The sequence below is a fragment of the Spinacia oleracea genome, chromosome 4 (assembly GCF_020520425.1).
Source record: "Spinacia oleracea cultivar Varoflay chromosome 4, BTI_SOV_V1, whole genome shotgun sequence".
NCBI classification, from domain to species: Eukaryota; Viridiplantae; Streptophyta; class Magnoliopsida; order Caryophyllales; family Amaranthaceae; genus Spinacia; species Spinacia oleracea.
Genome location: NC_079490.1, coordinates 133606116 through 133633755, shown reverse-complemented (window position 1 = coordinate 133633755; position 27640 = coordinate 133606116). Strand labels below are relative to the sequence as shown.

At 40.0% G+C, this 27640-nt stretch overlaps 1 protein-coding gene across 1 annotated transcript; it reads right to left on the bottom strand.

Annotated features, from left to right (window-relative positions):
- Positions 1-19315: 19315 nt before the first annotated feature.
- LOC110777122 (probable E3 ubiquitin ligase SUD1) lies at positions 19316-27303 on the bottom strand. Its single transcript, XM_021981738.2, has 9 exons — positions 26637-27303; positions 25167-25853; positions 23366-24130; positions 23074-23285; positions 22599-22961; positions 22248-22408; positions 21994-22157; positions 20468-20614; positions 19316-20059 (listed from the first exon to the last, which is right to left on the bottom strand). Exons 1-9 carry the CDS (start codon positions 27000-27002, stop codon positions 19577-19579), a joined length of 3348 nt encoding a protein of 1115 aa, XP_021837430.1. The 5' UTR covers positions 27003-27303; the 3' UTR covers positions 19316-19576.
- Between the last annotated feature and the right edge of the window lie 337 nt (positions 27304-27640).

Genomic DNA, 27640 nt, shown 5'->3' with positions numbered 1-27640 from the left:
TTGTCTAAAGGTTAGTTCTCCCAATAGGTGTTATAGGATGGAAGTCCAAGAAACACATGTTCAGCTCCTTCGCACTAAACAGAGGGTAGGCGTCCCACTAAGGTTCCATGTGGATCTTATGCGTTCATACTTTGATCGCCTAAGTCTACTAGGAACACCAATAAGCGAAAGGATGGCAGTCTCTATCTTGCTCAATTCACTATACAGTGGGTTTGGTCGCTTCAAGCAACTATACCTAAGTGAACCAAGAGAAGAAACAGTTGCAGAATTTGTTCACCTTGTCAGAAAGGCTGAAATAATACTGGACTGTGAAGCCAAAGATTTACTCAAGGCTAGAAGGAGACCGTTCAAGAAAAGTGGAAAGTCCAAGGGCGATGCTAAATCAAAGCAGGACAAGTCCACATCAAGCTGTCTTTATTGTGATGGAATAGGCCATTACAAAAGAGAATGTCCAAAGCTAAAGGAAGATCAGAAGAACGGAACAGTCGTTCCATCTTTAGGTATTTTCGTTATAGACTGTATACTTGCTAATTCAACTTCTTGGGTATTAGATACAGGTTGTGGCTCACACTTATGTTCCAATCCACAGGGACTAAGAAGAAGTAGAAAGTTAAGCAAGGGTGAAGTCGACCTACGAGTGGGAAATGGAGCACGGATTGCTGCATTAGCTGTAGGAACTTATTATTTGTCGTTGCCCTCCGGGCTAGTTTTGGAACTGGAAGAGTGTTTCCATGTTCCAAGTCTTACTAAAAACATCATTTCAGTTTCTTGCTTAGATGCTAAGGGATTTTCCTTTTTAATAAAACACAATAGTTGTTCGTTTTATTTTAAAGAGATGTTTTATGGATCTGCTAGATTAGTCAATGGACTTTATTTATTAGATCACGACAAACAAGTATATAACATAAATACCAAAAAGGCCAAAAAGGATGATTCAGATCTCACCTATCTGTGGCATTGTCGATTAGGCCATATAAACTTGAAACGCTTAGAAAGACTTCAAAAGGAAGGAATTCTATAACCATTTGACTTAGAGGATTATGGTAAATGCGAATCATGTTTACTTGGCAAAATGACGAAGCAACCTTTCTCTAAAGTTGGAGAAAGAGCAAATGAACTATTGGGTTTAATCCATACAGATGTATATGGACCAATGAGTACAAATGCTAGAGGTGGTTTCAGCTACTTTATCACTTTCACTGATGACTTCAGTAGATATGGTTATGTCTACCTAATGAAGCATAAGTCTGAATCCTTTGACAAATTCAAGGAATTTCAGAGTGAAGTAGAGAATCAATTAGGCAAGAAGATTAAGGCACTGCGGTCTGACAGAGGCGGTGAATATCTGAGCTATGAATTTGATGACCATCTGAAAGAATGTGGAATTCTATCAGAATTGACTACTCCTGGAACACCACAATGTAACGGTGTGTCGGAACGGAGGAACAGAACCTTGCTAGACATGGTCAGGTAAATGATGGGTCAGGCCAAACTTCCATTAGAATTTCGGGGACATGCACTAAATACAGCTGCACTCACTATAAATAGAGCTCCGTCTAAAGCTGTCGAAAAGACTCCATATGAATTATGGTTTGGAAAGCCTCCAAATGTGTCTTTTCTTAAGATTTGGGGATGTGAAGTATACGTCAAACGATTAATTTCAGATAAACTTCATCCAAAATCTGACAAATGTATCCTTGTGGGCTATCCAAAGGAAACAAAGGGGTATTACTTCTACAATACATCTGAGAACAAGGTGTTTGTTGCTCGAGATGGTGTCTTTTTGGAGAAAAATCACATTTCCAAAATGACAAGTGGGAGAAAAGTAGACCTCGAAGAAATTCGAGTCGAACAACAAACTCTAGAGAATTCTCAAGATGACATTCAGGATGAAACTCAGAGATCTTTAGAAGAATCTGGTGAGAATCATGGTCAATCTAGAAATGTTACCCCGCGTAGATCGCAAAGATATAGATCTCAACCGGAAAGGTACTTAGGTATTTTGACGAACGAGAGCTATGACGTTCTATTACTTGAAAGTGATGAACCTGCGACTTACAAGCAACCTATGACGAGCCCTAGCTCCAAGCAGTGGCAAGAAGCCATGCAATCTGAATTAGGTCAGTGGGAGCAAAATTGCTTTCCTAGTATTATATGTCGACGACATATTACTTATCGGAAATGACATTCCTATGTTGAACTCTGTCAAGATTTGGCTTGGGAAATGTTTTTCGATGAAAGATCTAGGAGAAGCACAGTACATATTGGGCATCAAGATTTACAGAGATAGGTCTAAAAAGATGATTGGACTTAGTCAAAGCACTTATATCAATAAGGTGCTTGATAGGTTCAAGATGGCAGACTCCAAGCGAGGATACCTACCCATGTCTCATGGAATAACTCTAAGCAAGACTCAGTGCCCAAAAACACTTGATGAGCGTAGACGAATGAATGGGATTCCATATGCATCATTGATTGGTTCAATAATGTATGCTATGATATGTACACGCCCGGATGTTGCGTACGCACTCAGTGCTACGAGCAGATACCAGTCAGACCCAGGAGAGGCGCATTGGACTGCTGCCAAGAATATTCTGAAGTACCTGAAAAGGCACAAAGATGACTTCCTGGTCTATGGTGGAGATGATGAATTAATTGTTAAAGGCTATACGGACGCAAGTTTCCAAACCGACAAAGATGATTTCAGATCACAGTCTGGGTTTGTCTTCTGCCTCAACGGAGGTGCAGTAAGCTGGAAAAGTGCTAAGCAAAGCACCATTGCGGATTCTACAACTGAAGCGGAGTACATTGCTGCACATGAAGCAGCAAAGGAAGCTATATGGCTAAGGAAGTTCATAGGTGAACTTGGTGTAGTCCCCTCCATTAAAGGACCAATAGCCTTGTATTGTGATAATAACGGAGCTATTGCACAGGCAAAGGAGCCTAGACACCACCAGTGAGTCAAGCATGTACTTCGTAGATTTCACCTTCTACGAGAGTTCGTTGAAAGAAAAGAAGTCGAGATAAACAAGATTGGAACTGATGACAACATATCAGATCCATTGACTAAACCTCTGCCGCAGGCGAAGCACAACTCGCACACTGCAGCTATGGGAATCAAGCATATTGGAGAATGGCTTTGATATCCCTGTTTAATGTTTTAAAGTTTTAGAGTTTAAATCTTTGTAAAACATTATTGGTTAATCATTCACAATAAATGAAAAGAATTCATTTTTCCATTTAATTTGTGGTTTATTAAATGATGATTCCCTTCAATTTGACGATATATTCAAGATAGACTGTCAGGACCAGTCCTGTGACTAAGAAATGTCTATCAAGTGAACTTGAATGTCAAAGGTTGAAAATGGTCCCTGGTCGGAGTTTTCTATAAAATTGGACGCATAGAAAACGTTAGACGATTAGAATGCAAGATGACTAGTAGTTCTGTTTCTTGAACTATGTGGACATGGCAATGTCATAATCATTTGCATAGATACTTACTTTGGGAAGACTAGTACCGGACAAGACCTATGAAACTTTACTGTAAGAGATGAAAATCTGTCATAAGTAAATTTCATTAAAATTATTAGACACTAAATCCTCAATAACTGAGTGATTTCAGATTACTTGTTTGAGAACTGGTTGCTTTGACGTTGACCAACCGTCGCACCGTAAAAGGAGGCTATAAAGGCAACGCTCAGGTAATCACCTATCAAACGAAGTCTAATCTCAAGATCGCAGATTGTCCTCCCATAAATCGGGATGAGATGCTTAAAAGTTGTACAAGGCCACTCGGAGAGCTAGAAACTGTGAAATGCATGGCCGTGCTCGGATGAATCATAGGCTATGATTATCTGTCTATTTGATCAGTTGAACTCTGAAACCGAGGAACACCTCTGGACATAATAAGGATGACAACTCTTACCTTATGTTCAAGAGCAAGCATCGAGCGACAAAGGAATTAGGAAATGCACACTTGTCCCTAAGGACAAGTGGGAGACTGAAGGAAATAGTGCCCTTGGTCCAAGTATGCATATAATATTAAGTCTAATAAATGTGGTTCAGTATTAATTAACAATTTAATAATTCAGTGAGATCAAGTGAGCTGAATGCCTAGCTAGAGGCCGCTTCAGTTCAAGTGGAATTAATGATATTAATCCACAGCTTACTCTTGACTGAACCCGTAGGGTCACACAAATAGTACGTAAACGGATCAAGTATTTAATGGCATTAAATACTCCATCTATGGATATTCGGAATCGACGGATCTTGGTTTCAGTGGGAGCTGAGATCGTCACAGGCAAGAAATGAATACTCCGGAAACGATGATATTGCCGGAAACGGAAATATGGATCGTATCGGAAATATAAATATTATCCAAGTCGTAGATGTTGCCGGAAACGGAAACATGGTACGTATCGGAAAATATTATCGGAAATGGAAATATTGCCGGAATCGGAAATATTGCCGGAAATGCAAATATTGTCAGAATCGGAAATATTATCGGAATCGGAAAATAATTCCGGAAACGGAAATATTAAATATTTGTTCGAAACGGAAATTAATTCCGGAATCGAAAATATTAAATGTTGTACGTATCGGAAATGAATTCCGGAATCGGGAATTTAATCGGAAGCGTATCGCACGAATTAGCATCGGACGAGGCCCGCTAGATGAAGGCCCAGCACGAAGCCAGGCCATCGCCCAGCGAGCCGCACGCAGCAACGCAGGCCTCGACCAGGCCCAGCGCAAGGCCAGGCCCAGCCAAGGGCGCGCGCGCGCGCAGCACCGCACATGGGTTGTGCGCTTGTCGTGGGCCGCAAGGCCTGCGCGGGTGCACGGCTTGTACGATGCGTGTGCGGGAAATCCTAATCCTATTAGGATTCGTGCGAAGATTAAAATCCTAATCCTATTAGATTTGCTTTGTTATTTAGAGTCCTAATAAAGTTCTAATTAACAAATCCACATCCTAGTAGGATTACAATTTGTTTTCCATACCTCTATAAATAAGGGCCTAGGGTCATTATTTGTATATACGATTCAAGTATTCAAAGTGATTTTTGAGAGCAAAAATTCAGTCATATAATTGCCTACAATAGCCGAAAATTCTAATTACCTTAAGGGCGATTCTAGTTGGTCAAGCTTAAGGCGGATCCGGAAGTGCTGTGGACTATCTACGGAGGGACGACATTTGGAGTCCTAAAGACTTGTTCTTGTTCGGTTCGGGCGCAGCTAGGGAAGGCACGCAACAAAGTGTATGCATCTAAACTATGCTAAATGATTATGTGTAAATAATATGCTTTCCTGGCTTTGTTAGGTTATGATTCATATGACAGTTCATAAATCATGCGGAAAAACCATAAAGCCAGGAAACATATTATTTACACATAATCATTTAGCATAGTTTAGATGCATACTCTTTGTTGCGTGCCTTCCCTAGCTGCGCCCGAACCGAACAAGAACAGGTCTTTAGGACTCCAAGTGTCGTCCCTCCGTAGATAGTCCACAGCACGTCCGGATCCGCCTTAAGATTGACCAACTAGAATCGCCCTTAAGGTTCTAATATTTTCGGTTAGGTAAGCAAGAATATTGGCTGATTTTTCTGCTTAAAAATCTTAGTTTTGAATACTTAAAACTTATGTATAAATAATGACCCCTAGGCCTTTATTTATAGAGTTATGGAAAAGGAATCGTAATCCTAGTAGGATACGAATTAATTGAAATTAGAATCCTACATGAATTCTATTTAATTAATTTATCCAATTAGGAATAGGAATTTAATCATACACTAACTCTTGTAGATTTAGGAATCACGCATGAGCACAAACTCACACACACACGGCAGCCACAAGGGCTGCCCATGCGCGTGCGAGCAGCAGCCCACGCAGCGCGGCCCACGCATCCGTGGCCTTGGCGCGCGCTGGGCCTGCCTTGCGGTAGGCCTGTGCGCTGCCTTGGCTGGGCTTGTGGCGCGCGTGCTTGCTGGGCGATGGCCCGGCTTCGTGCTGGGCCTTCGTCCGGCAGGCCTCGTCCGATGCTAATTCGTACGATACGCTTCCGATTAAATTTCCAGTTCCGGAATTTATTTCCGATACGAACAATATTTAATATTTCCGATTCCGGAATTAATTTCCGTTTCGAACAAATATTTAATATTTCCGTTTCCGGAATTATTTTCCGATTCCGGTAATATTTCCGATTCTGACAATATTTCCGTTTCCGGCAATATTTCCGATTCTGGTAATATTTCCATTTCCAATAATATTTTCCGATACGTACCATGTTTCCGTTTCCGGCAACATCTACGACTTGGATAATATTCATATTTCCGATACGATCCATATTTCCGTTTCCGGCAATATCATCGTTTCCGGAGTATTCATTTCTTGCCTGTGACGATCTTAGCTCCCACTGAAACCAAGATCCGTCGGTTCCGAATATTCATAGATGGAGTATTTAATGCCATTAAATACTTGATCCGTTTACGTACTATTTGTGTGACCCTACGGGTTCAGTCAAGAGTAAGCTGTGGATTAATATCATTAATTCCACTTGAACTGAAGCGGCCTCTAGCTAGGCATTCAGCTCACTTGATCTCACTGAATTATTAACTTGTTAATTAATACTGAACCGCATTTATTAGACTTAACATAGAATGCATACTTGGACCAAGGGCATTATTTCCTTCAGTCTCCCACTTGTCCTTAGGGACAAGTGTGCATTTCCTAATTCCTTTGTCGCTCGATGCTTGCTCTTGAACATAAGGTAAGAGTTGTCATCCTTATTATGTCCAGAGGCGTTCCTCGGTTTCAGAGTTCAACTGATCAAATAAACAGATAATCATAGCCTATGATTCATCCGAGCACGGCCATGCATTTCACAGTTTCTAGCTCTCCGAGTGGCCTTGTACAACTTTTAAGCATCTCATCCCGATTTATGGGAGGACAATCCCAATCTTGCGATCTTGAGATTAGACTTCGTTTGATAGGTGATTACCTGAGCGTTGCCTTTATAGCCTCCTTTTACGGTGCGACGGTTGGTCAACGTCAAAGCAACCAGTTCTCAAACAAGTAATCTCAAATCACTCAGGTATTGAGGATTTAGTGTCTAATAATTTAATGAAATTTACTTATGACAGACTTTCATCTCTTACAGTAAAGTTTCATAGGTCTTGTCCGATACTAGTCTTCCCAAAGTAAGATTCTATGCAAATGATTATGACATTGCCATGTCCACATAGTTCAAGAAACAGAACTACTAGTCATCTTGCATTCTAATCGTCTAAAGTTTTCTATGCGTCCAATTTTATAGAAAACTCCGATTAGGGACCATTTTCAACCTTTGACATTCAAGTTCACTTGATAGACATTTCTTAGGCACAGGACTGGTCCTGACAGTCTATCTTGAATATATCGTCAAGTTGAAGGGACTCATCATTTAATAAACCACAAATTAAATGGAAAAATGAATTCCTTTCATTTATTGTGAATGATTAACCAATAATGTTTTACAAAGATTTAAACTCTAAAACTTTAAAACATTAAATAGAGACATCAAAGCCATTCTCCAATATGCTTGATTCCCATAGCTGCAGTGTGCGAGTTGTGCTTCGCTTACGGCAGAGGTTTAGTTAATGGATCTGATATGTTGTCATCAGTTCCAATTTTGCTTATCTCGACTTCTTTTCTTTCAACGAACTCTCGTAGAAGGTGAAATCTACGAAGTACATGCTTGACTCTCTGGTGGTGTCTAGGCTCTTTTGCCTGTGCAATAGCTCCGTTATTATCACAATACAGGGCTATTGGTCCTTTAATGGAGGGGACTACACCTAGTTCTCCTATGAACTTCCTTAGCCATATAGCTTCCTTTGCTGCTTCATGTGCAGCAATGTACTCCGCTTCAGTTGTAGAATCCGCAATGGTGCTTTGCTTAGCACTTTTCCAGCTTACTGCTCCTCCGTTGAGGCAGAAGACAAACCCAGACTGTGATCTGAAATCATCTTTGTCGGTTTGGAAACTTGCGTCCGTATAGCCTTTAACAATTAATTCATCATCTCCACCATAGACCAGGAAGTCATCTTTGTGCCTTTTCAGGTACTTCAGAATATTCTTGGCAGCAGTCCAATGCGCCTCTCCTGGGTCTGACTGGTATCTGCTCGTAGCACTGAGTGCGTACGCAACATCCGGGCGTGTACATATCATAGCATACATTATTGAACCAATCAATGATGCATATGGAATCCCATTCATTCGTCTACGCTCATCAAGTGTTTTTGGGCACTGAGTCTTGTTTAGAGTCATTCCATGAGACATGGGTAGGTAGCCTCGCTTGGAGTCCGCCATCTTGAACCTATCAAGCACCTTATTGATATAAGTGCTTTGACTAAGTCCAATCATCTTTTTAGATCTATCTCTGTAAATCTTGATGCCCAATATGTACTGTGCTTCTCCTAGATCCTTCATCGAAAAACATTTCCCAAGCCAAATCTTGACAGAGTTCAACATAGGAATGTCATTTCCGATAAGCAATATGTCGTCGACATATAATACTAGGAAAGCAATTTTGCTCCCACTGACCTTCTTGTATACACAAGATTCGTCCGCGTTCTTGATGAAACCAAAGTCACTGACTGCTTCATCAAAACGTATATTCCAGCTCCTGGATGCCTGCTTCAATCCGTAGATTGACTTCTTTAGCTTGCATACCTTTTTAGCATTCTTTGGATCCTCAAAACCTTCAGGCTGTGTCATAAACACAGTTTCTGTTAAAACGCCGTTTAAGAAAGCAGTTTTGACATCCATCTGCCATATTTCGTAATCGTAATATGCAGCGATTGCTAACATTATTCGAATAGACTTTAGCATTGCAACTGGTGAAAAGGTTTCATCGTAATCCACGCCGTGGACTTGCCTGTAACCTTTTGCAACCAATCTAGCTTTGAAAACTTCAAGTTTCCCATCCTTGTCCTTTTTCAGTTTGAAAACCCATTTGCTTCCAATGGCTTGGTAGCCATCTGGCAAATCGACTAAATCCCATACTTGGTTTTCAGACATGGAGTCTAATTCAGATTGCATGGCTTCTTGCCATTGCTTGGAGCTAGGGCTCGTCATAGCTTGCTTGTAAGTCGCAGGTTCATCACTTTCAAGTAATAGAACGTCATAGCTCTCGTTCGTCAAAATACCCAAGTACCTTTCCGGTTGAGATCTATATCTTTACGATCTACGCGGGGTAACATTTCTAGATTGACCATGATTCTCATCAGATTCTTCTAAAGATCTCTGAGTTTCATCTTGAATGTCATCTTGAGCATTCTCTAGAGTTTGTTGTTCGACTCGAATTTCTTCGAGGTCTACTTTTCTCCCATTTGTCATTTTGGAAATGTGATCCTTCTCCAAAAAGACACCATCTCGAGCAACAAACACTTTGTTCTCAGATGTATTGTAGAAGTAATACCCCTTTGTTTCCTTTGGATAGCCCACAAGGATACATTTGTCAGATTTTGGATGAAGTTTGTCTGAAATTAATCGTTTGACGTATACTTCACATCCCCAAATCTTAAGAAAAGACACATTTGGAGGCTTTCCAAACCATAATTCGTATGGAGTCTTTTCGACAGCTATAGACGGAGCTCTATTTATAGTGAGTGCAGCTGTATTTAGTGCATGTCCCCAAAATTCTAATGGAAGTTCGGCCTGACCCATCATTGACCTGACCATGTCTAGCAAGGTTCTGTTCTTCCGTTCCGACACACCGTTCCATTGTGGTGTTCCTGGAGGAGTCAATTCTGATAGAATTCCACATTCTTTCAGATGGTCATCAAATTCATAGCTCAGATATTCACCGCCTCTATCAGACCGCAGTGCCTTAATCTTCTTGCCTAATTGATTCTCTACTTCACTCTGAAATTCCTTGAATTTGTCAAAGGATTCAGACTTATGCTTCATTAGGTAGACATAACCATACCTACTGAAGTCATCAGTGAAAGTGATAAAGTAGCTGAAACCACCTCTAGCATTTGTACTCATTGGTCCACATACATCTGTATGGATTAAACCCAATAGTTCATTTGCTCTTTCTCCAACTTTAGAGAAAGGTTGCTTTGTCATTTTGCCAAGTAAACATGATTCGCATTTACCATAATCCTCTAAGTCAAATGGTTCTAGAATTCCTTCCCTTTGAAGTTTTTCTAAGCGTTTCAAGTTTATATGGCCTAATCGACAATGCCACAGATAGGTGAGATCTGAATCATCCTTTTTGGCCCTTTTGGTATTTATGTTATATACTTGTTTGTCGTGATCTAATAAATAAAGTCCATTGACTAATCTAGCAGATCCATAAAACATCTCTTTAAAATAAAACGAACAACTATTGTCTTTTATTAAAAAGGAAAATCCCTTAGCATCTAAGCAAGAAACTGAAATGATGTTTTTAGTAAGACTTGGAACATGGAAACATTCTTCCAGTTCCAAAACTAGCCCGGAGGGCAACGACAAATAGTAAGTTCCTACAGCTAATGCAGCAATCCGTGCTCCATTTCCCACTCGTAGGTCGACTTCACCCTTGCTTAACTTTCTACTTCTTCTTAGTCCCTGTGGATTGGAACATAAGTGTGAGCCACAACCTGTATCTAATACCCAAGAAGTTGAATTAGCAAGTATACAGTCTATAACGAAAATACCTGAAGATGGAACGACTGTTCCGTTCTTCTGATCTTCCTTTAGCTTCAAGCAATCTCTCTTCCAATGCCCCTTCTTCTTGCAGTAGAAGCATTCGGATTCAGAAGTGGGTTGACTGACCTTCCTCTTTGCAGATTTGGCGCCAGTTTGCTTAGTTGGGCTGGCCTTGTTGCCACCTTTCTTAGCATTCCTCTTCTTTCCAGATTTCTTGAACTTGCCCCCACGCACCATAAGCACATCCTGCTTATCACTTTTGAGCGTCTTTTCAGCGGTCTTCAGCATACCGTGAAGCTCAGTGAGCGTTTTGTCCAGACTATTCATACTGTAGTTCAGTTTGAACTGATCATACCCGCTATGAAGAGAATGGAGGATGGTGTCTATAGCCATTTCCTGAGAAAATTGCTGATCCAGCCGACTCATATTCTCAATGAGTCCAATCATTTTGAGAACATGTGGACTTACGGGCTCGCCTTTCTTAAGCTTGGTCTCAAGAATTTGCCTATGAGTCTCGAATCTTTCGACTCGAGCCAGATCTTGGAACATGTTCTTCAACTCACTGATGATTGTGAAAGCATCTGAGTTGATGAACGTTTTCTGCAGATCCGCACTCATGGTGGCGAGCATTAGACATTTCACATCCTTGTTGGCATCAATCCAACGATTGAGGGCTGCCTGAGTGACCCCGTCGCCTGGAGCTTCGGGCATCGCCTCATCTAGGACATACTCCTTTTCTTCCTGCATAAGAACTATTTGCAAGTTCCTTTGCCAGTCAAGGAAGTTTTTCCCGTTCAACTTCTCCTTTTCGAGAATTGATCGAATGTTGAATGAATTGTTGTTTGCCATATTAAAAACTACAATTGAAAAGAATAAACAAATAAATAACCATTCACAGTTTCTCTTAATAAACTTAAATTCTAGCATACATGCATAATTCAATGTTTATTAAGCATTTTATTCAAGTTATGTGTTCCGGCAGGTGTGAATAAAATGATTCCAAGATCCTAAAATCATTGAAGAACTAAGCACAGTTTGTCGACTTAATCCTAGAACATCTTAGGTAAGCAAAAGCCTTTTGCTAATAGTCTAGAAACTATTCTTGGTTGATAGGTACGTCTAAGAACTTATTAGGTAAACCTATCGAATTTGCCACGACATAAAAGGACTCCTTACTTATATCGTTGAGTTTCACCAAAACTAACATGTACTCACAATTATTTGTGTACCTTGCCCCTTTAGGACCAATAAGTAACACCTCGCTGAGCGAAAACTATTACTAGATTGATGTAAAGGATATCCAAGCAAGTGTATATTTTGGCATGGCACCTTTTAACTCAATTTTTAAGTTTGGAACTTAAGGCTCTTACTATGTTGGTTAGATTTTAAGTGAACTAAAATCCTTAATCATGCAACATAATCAAGCTTTTGATCTCATGCATTTTAAGACATATTTAAAACAATAAATAACTTTAAAACATGCATAAGATATTTGTGATCTAGTATGGCCCGACTTCATCTTGAAGCTTTGACTTCAAAGTCCGTCTTGAAAATCTCCGTGGGAGGCACCATTTTCTTCAAATAGGATAAGCTATAACTAATTACAACTATTTGATGGTTCGCAGACCATATTTGAATTGAAAAATAACTTTGGTACTTTAGACCAATTACATTCAAATTAATGGTACGCAGACCATATTTTCTATCCTATTTGGGCCATACTAGTCACTTCATAACCTGCAAAACAGTACATATACAATATATACCATTCACCCATTCATTATCATGAATGGCCCACATAGCTGGTTAGTAAAACACATTATGCATCACGTAAACATTTGCAGCAATTAATCAAGGGCACCAATAATCTACCAATTATTCAGTCCTTATTAATTCTAATCAAGTTGTTTTAACCTTAAGGATTTGTAGACCTAATCAAGAGTTTATGACTAAAAAGCGCTCCCACTTAAACCAATAAATTCATATGCTTTACCAATTTTAAACATAAAAATGTATTTCTAGTCCAACCGGAAACATACAAATTTAATTAAAATTTAAAGCTCATATCAATTTATAATTGAATCCAAAAATTTAATTTAATTTCAGTCGTATTTAAATTAATTCATGATTTTAATTGTAGTAAAATAATTAGAATAAATAACATTTATTATAATTATAATATTCAAAATTAAAATCCAAGAAAATAATTCAAATTATTAATTTTAAAATTAATTAAAATTACGTGAACTGAAATTTTCAAATTAAACATTCAAAACGATCTAATCGTAACGCAAACACCCTACGCGTTGCACGCTCATGGGCCGTACGCACACAGCCATTGCTGGCCATGTGCGCGCAGCCCATGCGCTCGTCGCATAGCTGCTGCTTCCCTATCGCAAGCCTCCGCACGCATTGGTGCTCGCTGCGCGCGCCAGCGCTCATCGCACGCGAGCTATCGCTCGCAGTGCGCGCGCGCGACATCGCTCGCTGGGCGCGCGCGCGACATCGCTCGCTGGGCGCGCGACATCGCTCGCTGGGCGCGCGAGCCATCGCTCGCTGGGCGCGCGAACCATCGCTCGCTGGGGCGCGACATCGCTCGCTGGGCGGGCGACATCGCGCGCTGTGCGCGCGAGTAATGCTGGGCGCAGCGCTCGTGGCACGCGAGCTTGCGCTCGCTGCGCGCGAGGCTGCGCGCTCTTGTGCGAGGCAGCGCGCGTTGTGGCGCAGCTCGCTTGCTGCCCACATGCGACTGCCTTGGCTCGCCCTTCGCCCATGCCCATTCGTTCATTGCTCGTGGCACACGACACAAGGCAGGGCTGCTGCCTTGTGCTCGTGCACTACGCCCTTGCTCATTGCATTCGTGCCGCACGGGCGACGAGCTCCCTTGCTCGTCGTCGCATGCCCGCATTATACAACACCCCTTAAGGGTCACACGAAGCGTCCATTGCTTCGTGCGTGCAAGTTATATGAACGAATCGCATAAAAATTTAAAATTTATATTTAAAATTAATGACAAATTAATAAATAATATTAATTTCATAATTTTAGGGCGAAAAATCGAAAATTTATTATCCAATTGATTTCCGATTGTTATGGATTCAAGTCTAGGTCATAAAATTTAAAATTTATCGTAAATTTACAATTTTTATGGTGGTTTTTAATCATAGGTTTCTAATTAAATTACAATTAATTATGAAAATCAAATTAATTCTAAATTATTCTAATTTTCAACAAATTAATCATAATTACAAATTAGATTGCATAATTAACAAGACTAGGCATTCAAACTTGTTAAACATATGCAGTAGGTCAATCAAAAATTCAAGATTTATCAACAAGAATCGCAAATATTTAATTTAACATCTTAAATTTACGAAATTTTGCATTCGAAAAACTAAAACCTTCGAAAAGTCATAGTTAGGCTTCGAATTTGAGAATTCTGGGTTCGGCAGAAAAATACTTTTTTTGTCAAAATTTTAGAATGCCTTTTACATGCGGAATTGACACAAAAATCACTCAATTTGGATGAGTAACGAAGAAACTGCCGAAAAACTGCGTACGTATAATTAAATAAACGCAATTTGCAATTAATTAACAATTACGAAAATTAATCACCCCTTTTAATTCTTGCAAATTTGTAATATTTAACCATGTTCATGCAATTTAGATTATGAAAATAATAAGGGGCTCGTGATACCACTGTTAGGTTATGATTCATATGACAGTTCATAAATCATGCGGAAAAACCATAAAGCCAGGAAACATATTATTTACACATAATCATTTAGCATAGTTTAGATGCATACTCTTTGTTGCGTGCCTTCCCTAGCTGCGCCCGAACCGAACAAGAACAGGTCTTTAGGACTCCAAGTGTCGTCCCTCCGTAGATAGTCCACAGCACGTCCGGATCCGCCTTAAGATTGACCAACTAGAATCGCCCTTAAGGTTCTAATATTTTCGGTTAGGTAAGCAAGAATATTGGCTGATTTTTCTGCTTAAAAATCTTAGTTTTGAATACTTAAAACTTATGTATAAATAATGACCCCTAGGCCTTTATTTATAGAGTTATGGAAAAGGAATCGTAATCCTAGTAGGATACGAATTAATTGAAATTAGAATCCTACATGAATTCTATTTAATTAATTTATCCAATTAGGAATAGGAATTTAATCATACACTAACTCTTGTAGATTTAGGAATCACGCATGAGCACAAACTCACACACACACGGCAGCCACAAGGGCTGCCCATGCGCGTGCGAGCAGCAGCCCACGCAGCGCGGCCCACGCATCTGTGGCCTTGGCGCGCGCTGGGCCTGCCTTGCGGTAGGCCTGTGCGCTGCCTTGGCTGGGCTTGTGGCGCGCGTGCTTGCTGGGCGATGGCCCGGCTTCGTGCTGGGCCTTCGTCCGGCAGGCCTCGTCCGATGCTAATTCGTACGATACGCTTCCGATTAAATTTCCAGTTCCGGAATTTATTTCCGATACGAACAATATTTAATATTTCCGATTCCGGAATTAATTTCCGTTTCGAACAAATATTTAATATTTCCGTTTCCGGAATTATTTTCCGATTCCGGTAATATTTCCGATTCTGACAATATTTCCGTTTCCGGCAATATTTCCGATTCTGGTAATATTTCCATTTCCAATAATATTTTCCGATACGTACCATGTTTCCGTTTCCGGCAACATCTACGACTTGGATAATATTCATATTTCCGATACGATCCATATTTCCGTTTCCGGCAATATCATCGTTTCCGGAGTATTCATTTCTTGCCTGTGACGATCTTAGCTCCCACTGAAACCAAGATCCGTCGGTTCCGAATATTCATAGATGGAGTATTTAATGCCATTAAATACTTGATCCGTTTACGTACTATTTGTGTGACCCTACGGGTTCAGTCAAGAGTAAGCTGTGGATTAATATCATTAATTCCACTTGAACTGAAGCGGCCTCTAGCTAGGCATTCAGCTCACTTGATCTCACTGAATTATTAACTTGTTAATTAATACTGAACCGCATTTATTAGACTTAACATAGAATGCATACTTGGACCAAGGGCATTATTTTCTTCAGGCTTTATGGTTTTTCCGCATGATTTATGAATTGCCATATGTATCATAACCTTACAGCAAATAGTTATTAATTTTTTACGAGTCGCTTTTGAAATCGAGTGCTTTTCTTACGCCCTCGTAGCAATTCTTTTTACGAACGTTTTTTTTTGTGCTACGTATTTTCCTTTTGCGCTGGCACCGAGGCTGCTGCGCCTAACCAGAAGGCCAAGCAGCAACTTCAGCGCCCAGCGTAGGGCGTGAGAAATTCTGGCGCCCAGCCAGGGGCGTTGAAAATGCGTCCCTGGCTGGTTCTCGTTTTCTGTTTGCGTCTACTTTTGTTTACGCGAATTCGATTTTGCGTGCTTGCCTAATAACGTCCTTTACGCGTTGTGCAGCGTTTGTGGGATTCGTTACAGGCCATCCCGAGCGTCGCTTATTTTTGTGGCGATCGTTCGGGTTTGCGGAACACGTGTTTCGGTATAACACTTTGGCAAATTGGTTTATGAATGTTTGGGCAATGTTTAAGGTCGTTGGTTTTTCTTGGACAGTTTGTCACACACAATCATATATTTCGCTACACATAACTAACATTCCATCATGAGGCAATAATAATATGTCATGTAGTTTATGATAGGCTTCTATGGGTAGTTATTTGCGCCTGGCTTGGTACCGCTTCTATCGTAGATCCAACACATGCCCCGGTCGAGGTAGTGTCTTCAGCAAACGAATTTCGCTCAAGAGGCCAACCCGCAAGTGCAAGCCAAGGGGGCATGCAAGCGAGAGGGACCTAATGGGCGAGCGATTGGGTTTGGGACGGGTGTACTACTAGCGAAAGTGCCGAGTGGACAACATTCGAAGCGTATGCACCCCCCGGTTGGCGATGGGTATCCTTAGTCCCAACTCCCAAGATGTAACACCAAGGGAGCCAAGATTCGTTATGCGGTTCTGTCCGTTCACATTAATAAGCTGATTTTCAGGTCGTCCCAACTTGATTGGGAAATAAACGCGGGGTAGGATCGTTTCACCCTTCGGCTATTTTGATTACCTACAAGCACGAGTATTTCCTTCACTATCCCCAGTGGAGTCGCCACTGTGAGGGGGTCGAAAAAGCACGAGGCTAATGCGTGACCTCGTCCCTCGTGGGTGTGACGCTTCTTTTATGTCAAATCAAGTGTAATTGGATTTCCTGTGAGTTTACACCCAATTGACTAGTAATATAGGAGTCGCCATTCAGTTTTTAACGACAATGAGAAAAACTGACAAAACCCGGTTATCGTGACATAAAGGGAGTGCAATTATGTTTAACCACGACGGCCGTAAGTTCCCTTGTGATCCCTGGTGGTGAGGATCGCTCAACGTACACCCGCAGGGTAGAGATTGAGGGTTCAGGGGACTGTAACTACCGAGAGGAATACTCGCTCTTCGATAACTCCAGAGGCAGGATATCCTTACTAGCTAAACATAAATAATTGAAGGGACATGCGTTAACTATTAAACTAATCTGAGTTGATTTTAATAATATGCAACATATAGTACTAGATCGAGCGCGATTATCTGATTTAGATTGTTTTAAGGGACCTAGCATGATAATCCAATTTCCCAAAAATATCATATTTATTAAGCGTGATCTAACAATCAGATTTTAGTTAGTTTAACAGTTCACAAAAGGGCGAGGAAAGCAATTAAACCATGGAAAAGGGACACATTACGACGCACCCTTGAGAGGTGCGTCACGGTTCTCAGAAAACTAACCACTTTGACTTTGCTATTTCTCCTTTTATTTAGCGAATCTCAAATTATGGGACGGGATACGTTCTGTTCGATTTATGGATCGATTGCGACAGAACGCGTGATCAGTTTTGCAGCGTGAGGCTTAAGCTTAGGGGTTTAGAGTCAATACTCAGAATATAATTGTGTGTTGTGTGTGTCCTTTTCACGTCGAACTTAAGGGTCTATTTATAGGAAAGAGTTCGTGGAAAGATAGAATTGCAGAACTCTAATCCACGAGGAATTAGGAAAAAACACGTACCAGGTATTTTCAGCGCCCAGAGCCAGGCGTTGAAAATTGGGTCTGGGATGTTTTCCTTAGTCAGATTCGAATTCCTAGAATCCGGAGTATTTGAGATTTAATTGAGTCCTTTAGTGCGTATTAACCTTGTGACGGGATGCGTCTGGGCCCGTTACGAACTCTAGGCTCGTTAGGATTTTAATTAATACGTGACTCTTACTTTCGAATCATATTAGGAATAGGATTCTCTCGCAATTTCTATCTCATTAGGATTTATGTTGGAGTGCAACACCTAATTCTGACAGGTTTCTATCTTTTATGACTTGCCACTTTTAACAACTACCCATTACGGAAGTTACTATTTTTAGCAGGTTTCCATAAATAGCAGGTTTCTATAAATAGCAGGTTTTGGGTGAAATGAAAAGGGGAATTGAGATTCGTTATTTTATAGGAGATGCGTTGTCAAGTGGAGATTTACGTTTTCATCATCGAACCTTCCTTTAATTTACAAAAGTAGGTGTCTGCAGGGGTGGGGGGGAGATTGGGGTGATGGTGCATGACAGAAGATGGTGCTAGAGTTTTTATTTGGTGGTGTTAGGATTAGTATCGCATGATGGGTGGTGGGTTTAATTGATGAGGGTGATGGCTGATTTTAATTGACGAGAGTTAGTTGATTGACTATTCTCTCCTTCAAACTCTCTCTTTTAGTTTTCTCTCTTCTTTACTCTGACCTATTAAACATCTCTTATAGCTTAGCAAAAATAAAGGACAATTATATTAAAACCTTTTGAATTTTGAATTCAAATTGAGGTTCAAATTTCTTTCTGAAAATCGGGTATGATGTGGCAATGCAATCAATATTACAACCAATTAAAATCGAGGGTATAAATGACCCAAATACCTTGAGGGTATGTGTTACCTTTGTAACATTCCCCCCATAAATATCTTTGTACAGGCAAATCAATCATTTTACGACTCTTTTTAAGAAAATATAAGTTGACTAGCAATCACGTGTTTTTCTATGTGTTCACAGTTTTTTGTGTTCCATGTACTATAGTTCTTGGTGGAGACTTACAACTTTAAATTCTCAAACATCCTTGCACACAAGCTCTAGCTTCTCCTATTTTGGGCAGACAAATCTGAAATTAAAGTTGCAAAGAGCATTTTCAAAACTCAGATAGTTTGACCAGTCCACTTGAAACACCTCACTATGAATTTGTTTTTGTGGATCATTTAGCAACTCTATCCTTATGCGAATCAGTGGCAACCCAACTTCAGAGAAGAAAGATAAGGATTTTCGGTTTTCACAGTTTAGGCCCATTTCAATATTATTTCTTTTCCTTGAAAGAGTAATGACAATATTGTGCAATATTTTAATTTAAATATTAGCATTATTTTTGATGTGCAACACGTAAATTTTTTAATAAATTCCAAAAGGATAAGTTCTTTTATGTCAGATAATAATCTATGCCTATATGTTGTGCACGTATACTTGATCAGGAATATTAGATGTCTTCATATAACCGAGAGACCAACTGGCTCTCCTAAATGCTGAGATAATCCATGCACTAAATCGAGTCTGAACCTAAAACTCAAACAAATATTATTAATCTTTCAAGAAACAAGATGGATATATAAAGAACAAAAACTTATTTCTAGGCTGTCAGCCGGCAACTAAGAAGAATTACTAAGGTATAAAGGACAAAAAAATATTACATTTCCTCTTCTTCTTCTCTGACTATTACACCATGTTATATGCACAAACTAAATAATCAAATCTACATTTCACATACCTTCCAGAAATAGTTATAACCGGGTTGTAAATTAATTTGCATTTAAAACTAAGCATCAACCTGGTTACCCCGTCTTAATCTCAGTCCCACATCTTCTTGTCTAATTACATCATCTCGTTGCAAACTCAAAGCTTCTGATTCTTCAGCAGCCCTTCTTATGGCAGCTTCCCCGAAGTTATGGAGCCTACGACCAATAAGGTAACGGTCATCACGGATAGAATTGTGCAAGTTTGTGAACCAGAGATGGAACCTCTTAGCACAGAAAAATAACACGCTAAAGCAGAGACATCCCAGCCAAGCAAACCGGTAAACAGCCGAGTTGACAATCAAAGGATAACCAAAGACGGGAAATACTCCTCGAGCTAAAACGTATGGCACACAAAGAGCAGTTAGCAGCTTTAGTATGATAGGTAGCACTATCTCCCGCAACACCCAAAGACCCTGCAATCTGGAGAACCCATCTTCTCTCACTCTCTCAAATTTAGCTCTCCACGTCTCATCTACCATGGGCATCATGTGGTCTAACATAACCTGCGGAATTCAAATTTGAACCATATTAGACTTTTCAATCATGTATTATATTCGACTTCAAAAATTAACCGAGCTCAAATTACAGAACATGCCATAAAGAAATCACTGCTACAAGAACCACTTATGCAGCAACATATTACAATATCTTGATTTCTTGAAGAGATAGAAATTCTTTTAACACTCCACTTACACAGTACTTCAGAGTGTAAATGTGTTTCTAGTTAACGAGGATAAGATACTAGCAACATCCAAATAAAGGGACGAGACATTTTCTAAGCATCAAAGAATATGAACTGTGCCCAATTAGTTATCTAGTTACTCATTCTAAATCATAAACCAATTAAATGACGAAACAAGATAGGCAACACACACTACAAAGTCTACAATCAAAGATGACAGAAAACCCACCAATCTTGTCCATATCTTCAGAAATATCAGCCCCAAAGCCCAATCCTGGTAAAGGAGGAAAACAGGGCTTTCATCTACTGGTACTCGCATAGGTACAATCACCAAAAGCTCGAATAGCAGCCCTATCAAGACGGGGATTACAAAGATCTGGACAATACAATAATAAAAGGTCAAGAAATCGAAAAGGTTTGGAAAAAATCACGATACCATAAATAACCAGCATAAGACTCTAGGACAGAACAGCAGCCAAACAAGAATTTCTCAGTAGCAAGAACATCAAATTTCAAATCTTTACTTCAAAACATGATAAAAGGCTTTTCAAAGTTCCTGGATTCTCCACAAGTTGCACTTCTGTATCGATCTAACATGGAAAAGCTAAGAAATATTTTCCAAGTCAAAAAAGAAAAGTGTATCCCAAGTTCCTAACAGATACATACCCCCTTGGTGCAGCTTAAGATTGAATTACACTAGCCGGCTGTAACTCAATTTCCAACAGAAAGTTGATGCATCTATTTACGACAGAAGGCACCTTGATAAAAAGGCAAAAATTGTCCCCCTCCCCCCTCCACAATTCAATAAAAGCAACCTTCAAATTCCCTTGTGGTCCGTTTGGAAACCAGATTTGACCAATTCATGTGTTTGGATGGACAAGAATTTGAAATCCAGAATTTGGCTCAAATTCTATCACAATTGAAAAGGCCCATGAACTTAAGAATTTGAAATGACATCTCAAATGATGTCATTTGAAATTAGAAGACTCTTACCCAGGCACCCTAAGAATAAAATCATCTCATTTTCTCTCTCCACCCTATCTGCTCCTCCATCGCCACCGGCCACCGTACGCTTCAATCCTTCAACGTTGCTGCAACCAAAAGCCAACGCATTTTAACTTATCATAGGTGGCCGCCAGAGAAGATCAAGCTACCCACTCCTCCTCCAGTTGCATGTTCCTTAGTTCCTCCATTGTTCGTCGCCGAAATGAGATTTTGCTTCTAGTACTACTACTGCTATGAGTTTAATTTTTAGGATTTGAACTTCTTACTGTTACTAATCAACTCTTGCAACTCAAGATTGTTTTTCGATCTAATACCAAAAGAACAGATAAATTTATTCTGGAGGTTTTTGTGTTGCTTCCAATAACTATATACTCCGATTTGGTTTATAAAAAGATGATATTTCCAACAGATATTGGTATCAAGTTAATTTTTGAGTTAAATAGGCAGCCATAACTGATTGTAGCTATGGATAAATTGGCAGCCATCAAGATACAGTGGGAAAAGAATATCCAGAATCGAAATTCCAATGCCTAGTCAAACAATATAGCTAGTAAACTCGAAATTCTGGATTTAGAATTCCATGTTTCTCTAAACACGTAATTTGGAATTGAATGCCAGGTTTTGAAATTCTTGATTTGTAGTCTGGCATTTGAAATGAAATCCACATTCACAAACACTACCTTGGTGTATATTCATCCAAACCTTATTTCTGCATGGTGGAGATTTGGGTAAACAGCATATACGACTTACCCATATTGACAGAAGAGCAAAACTTTTGACAGCAATTCCACACCACTTCCACACTTGACCAAATAAAACTGCAGCCCTCCTTGATTTGACCTGCTCAATTGTATACCTGACTCCAGCTATGGCAGTCCAAATAACATAGCTTCCAATGGTAAAAGCATACAGGTCTGCAGACAACAACCAGGGACATAATAATTAGAACATTTGCTCATAATGGTTGAGGAAAAACTATGATTTACAACAATTAAGAGTAGTACCATTGCACTTTATGCCATGCGTTATAGGAAGAAGAGGGATGGAGTTGAAGATGGCCCTTCCGAGAGATACAGGAATAATAACCAATGCAGAATTGAAGACAAGTAAGGTCATCCAAGCCACCACCAAGAGAAGCACAATACGAAAAACAAATCTGTATCGCCTGTAGAGTTTTATGAAAGAAAATTGAATTTGAGATTGGAAGTCGAGAAAACTGATATTATGTAAGCAACGAGTCAAAATTTAAATAGTAAGAATATGAATCATGAATAGTGGTTTCCGACAGCCTATGACATATATTGTCATCAAAGTGGCAACAGTTAATCATAAGCAGTAGTGGCAGCACAACATACTCTGAATCAGTTTGTTCTTCTCCATCATATTCCTCCATCACATCTGAAGTTTCAGATCCACGGGCCTCGTTGTTTTCAGCATCAGGAAGAAGCGCTAGATGATCCTGCTGAGCATCACCCAGCTGTAGGCCATGTAATCTGTCCTGCCTAACTGCTTCTCCATTGCCATTATCCTGAACAACTGTATCCTCGGGCTTAGGAAGTAAAAAATCTGTCAAGCCAAGTGCCCAGCCAACAGCACTGAACCAATACCGAAGAAGAGACTTAATAGTTGTTCTGAGTTTGAAATGCTCAATGGCAAAAGGGATGCAGATTTGAAACAGCAGTATGTCAGCAGGTATCTCAGTAAATGGATCTGCTACTCTGCAAAAATTCAAATGTAAGCAGCAATTAGCGAATGAAAATTCCAAGGCCAAAATTGAAAATCAGAGGTGATGGACACCAGCAGCCTATAAAACTTAAATAGAAATCATACGAAATATCAAGTGGGAATATGGAGGGCGCCATCCGCATTGCAAGTTTTACAGGCAGAAAAACTAGCATCACAATCAAACTGCCATAGACAGCTACAGAAAGCAAGACTCTACGGGCATGTTTGTGAACTGGATCATCAATAAGATCGCGAAATGGATTGTAGTTGGGATCAGCTGGATCTCGAAGGAAATACAGGACTCCACTACGCAACACCTGTCAAACAAGAAGGCAATCAATGATATGAGAAGAGAGACTTCTATAGAGCATAAGATCTCAAGGAAAGGATAGCGTACCCCTCGAAGAAGGCTGACAAAGATGCTGATCTGCAGCATGTAGAATATCCCGACAACCCAATGAACCAATGAACTAGCCAATGGGGAGACAGAAAAAAATTCGACTCTTTGAGCCATCGATTTCCCAAACATCCTTATCGTGCAAATATCCAGCCACCAGCCGCACATCAATGGGAAAACCCCGAGTTCAATAACCAAAAGGAATGCCACCTTAATCATGGTCATTAAGTGTCTCATGCCTGCAAAGAACTGCCTTAAAAGAGATGGAATATTCTCTGCTGCTGAAGCAATACTCTGGAACCTTCCCATAGTTAGAGGCTCGCCTCTGGTATACCTAATTAATGCAACCATACCAAAGTAAAGAAAGATGAGGGAGAAGATAAACATGTATCCAACAGCTAGTGTAGTAACATCAGATAGCTTGGATGTTCCAGCAGTCACTCCTTTCAGAACATCTGAGGTCAGGGGGGAGCTAATGTTGTTTGGAGACATATTCAGCTCACTTGCATTTGCCCTCACAATTTCAGCTACATTATCAATTAGATTTTCAGATTTTTCAGAAGACAAATTAGTGACAGCTGTCAAAGCATTCTTTAAGGTGATATTAGCTAAAGAGAGGGCTGATTCTGTAAATGGCATCATCGTGGAAAGCACCGGATTTGTTGCAGAAGAGAGAAGCCATGATACATAATGTAGTATTACACGTCCAAGAGAGAAGGGAGTGAAGATAACAACTCCAAGAAAGATCATGTTGCTTGCCAAAACCTGCAGCCAAATCATAACAAACAAGTCACAATCAAACAAGAGACTTTTTTGAATGCTCAAAAAAGGCTCCCAGCTGGTTGGGAGAGGCTTCCAGGGAGACTGTTTCTGTCGAGACTTCTGATCCTAAACGTATCAACCACCCACTACTACATAATAAATAAGCACAACTTATTAGCCATTAAAGATAGTAATTGTTTTTGTGCTATCACACAGTAGTTGGTAAGAGAATAAGACTAGATAATTACACAAAGTCAATTACGAGATTGCATCAAAATAATACCGTCAACTTCGCACCTGTAAGGTACCAATATGCCACAAGTATACCTGTCCATATCAACTAGTTCAAATTTAAACATATTGCTCGGGCTCACAAAATAATTCAGCACATTTTTACTAAACAACTTGATGGTCCCTACGTAGTATCATCCTTTGTCTAACGAAGTAACCTCAGTAACATGTACTATATGGTCTCTAAGGTCATGACCACCAAGGATAACAGCGAGGGCAGCAACTTGTCTTTTAATCTAAATAACCATGCAGATCTTCATGACCTTGAATTTTCTGGTCAAAGAATCAAGGGATGTAGTACTGAGGCTATGAAGCTCCATAAACACTGGAAAGATTACGTCCTCAAGACAATCATGTTTCCAGACATATATGTGTCAGTTTTAACACAGTATACAAACCTGTATAACCTAAAAGAACCAAATCCTAAAACAGCTCACAGATGGCATGTAACCAGAAGGCATTCAACATAAAGATCTTGACAAATAATACGACTACCAATGCTACCCAGTAAACTGTGCTAATGGACATGTCCCATTGAGCCTTTCGCCTAGTCTTAGGCACAAGGAATATTATTGAACTATATACTCTATTCTCAAAATGGTAAGTAGCATGAACTTGAATAATCATAACTCTAATTCTATATAATGCCAAATCTATTCGTTTATGTTTCCCTTTTGGATACATTTCATGAAAATTTGGGTTCAGGGATGAAAATTTTGCTGCTAGAAAAAAGTAAGCAGAGACTCACAGTAAAAGCGTTCTCAACCAAATGGAAAACAGGACCCTGCATGCCCACAAGCTCGTCAAAGGGAACATCTTCTGCACCATCAGCATCGTCTAGCCCATCAAAAATTTGATCAACATGAACCTCAAGTCGAGCAGCCTGTCTCTCCCATTGAGCAGCAACATTTTCTGCCCGTCTGATCAATTGACCAGCTCCAATTCCTTGAGCTTCACCAATATCATCCATATTACCATCAGCAAGCAAATTTCTATTGGCTTGTCCAAGAGGCCTTCTCACTGCTCTGGCCCCATTCCTATCCCCTTCATCCTCTCTATCAGCATCCTGTCCTTGAGCTTCTCGTACATGTCTAAAATAATCTCTCAAAGACGTAGCCCCAAGAAAAATAAACACAATGCTTGCCGAGAGAAGAAAACCATGCAGACAATCAGTGAGAATAACAGTAAATGACATATGACTGAGGAATAAACGATTAGCTTCAGAAAAACTGCGAACGAAAGCCAGCCGCCAAATCCAGAAAGTGATGAAAGGGATAATCATGAGCCAAACAGATAGCACAAAACCAAGGCGTAAAAAGAATTTCAGGATATGACATGTCTTCTTCCCTATCCCAAACACAAACTCCCGAAAAGGAAGTCTAGTTGGAGCATTCTCAGCATAAACAGGGGAGAATGCAAATGGATGTTTGCACACCTGTAGACAATTCCAGGCATTGTCATCAGTAAAATGGAAAAAGTTCAACAGGTTAAAGTTTTACCGGCAGTAATCAAGGAATGAAAAAAAAATCACATTAGCATGCATGTCAAATAATTACAATCAAAACCTAACTACTACACACAGATAGGACTATGGTTATAGTACCCCATGAATCAAATTCATGTACACTGAAGCAGATTGCATTTGGCCTATATGACAGTTCTACACGTACACTACGGCTGCATACAATTGGTCAATTGGATCTCCCAGACCTCGCCTTGACTAGATTTATATTGTCTTATAAAGTTAGAAGATTGAATTTTATGAATACACTAAAGCGAACTACCCCATCATGAAAATGTTTCAAGACCTCTCATAGACCAGTCAGCTTCATTGCAGCAGCATGATTGACTATCACCACAGCTCATCAACATCACGTTACAACGATGCCCGAAGTAACTGGCCATCATCCCTAGTGTGATAAATACCATTCCAACAGAAAAAAGCATAAAAAAGACGTGATGGCTTCTCTTGTTAAACCCTAATTCTAGGGTACTAATTCATAGTTGGTATAACCTATTAAACCTAATTTATCTCGCTGTCAAAATGTCAAAAATAATTCGAAACAAATTGCAAGGTTGAATCTTGCGCCAATTTTAAAGAAAATCAGCTATTCTAAAACATCAAAACTCAATCGAAGTCATCAGATTCGACACTTCCATACATTTTTTTTTTTTAAAAAAACAGCAAACAATTGAAAATTTAAGAGAGCTCTCAAACCTCGCACTGCCGAGCATTACTGTGATTGAGCCATTGAAGAAGGCAATCTTGATGAACAAATTTAATACTCCCACTACAAGCACAAGGATATCTCAACGGGTTATCCGCATCACCTGGATTTCGACAAATCCGACAAACATCCTCTTCGTCATCATCATCGTCATACGACTTGTTCGCAAAAACCGAAGGAGGCGGCGATGACGACGCCAAAGAATTCACCGCCGTGAAATTGGCGTCTCTCTCTTCTTCGATCGGGACGTCGTTCGAACCCGTCATCTCATTCGACGACGACGCGTCATCGGAATTTGAGCTACGGATCTGAGAATCGTAAGAAGCCGATGCCGACGTCGCCGGAGATATTTCCATTGAAGAGAGAGAAAATCTAGGGTTCCGACGAGATGTATGGAATTAAAAAAAATTATTATTATTTATTTGATTTTTTTTTTTGGGTTTTGCGAATTGGGGAAAATGAGCCAGATGAGTAGAGGAAAGAGAAAATCTTGGGGGTGAGGTTACCGGTTATGTCCCTGGGTATACTCTCGGTAACCGGTAAATGCGGTGAAGAAATTGAAGGTGGATAGGAAAAACACCGACTTATTATTGTGGAAGAGGAAAGAAAAAACGTCGATAATGTCCCTAACTCGTAACCGAACCAACCACGTACTTTGCAATGAAGGTGACAATTATTATGAAAAAAATTAAGATTCTACGCGTAACAGTCTAACAGACTAACAGGTTGTTTTTATTTTTCGGTCATGGGCACGGGTCAGCCCGGAAAAGTACGGCACGGCTCGGGCTATAGTAATGGTTAGAAGAAAAAAAGGAGTTTATTTTGGTGATAATCCGGTTCATCCTTAGGGATAATTCGGATTCGGAGCGAGTTTTCGGTGGATAGGTTCCAGTCCCCTCCCAATTGTTGTTGCGGGGGATCGAAAAAGAAAGGAGTTTATGACAATATGGAATGTACTATGATAAGAGAAAACTAGACTTTAGCCCGTGCGATG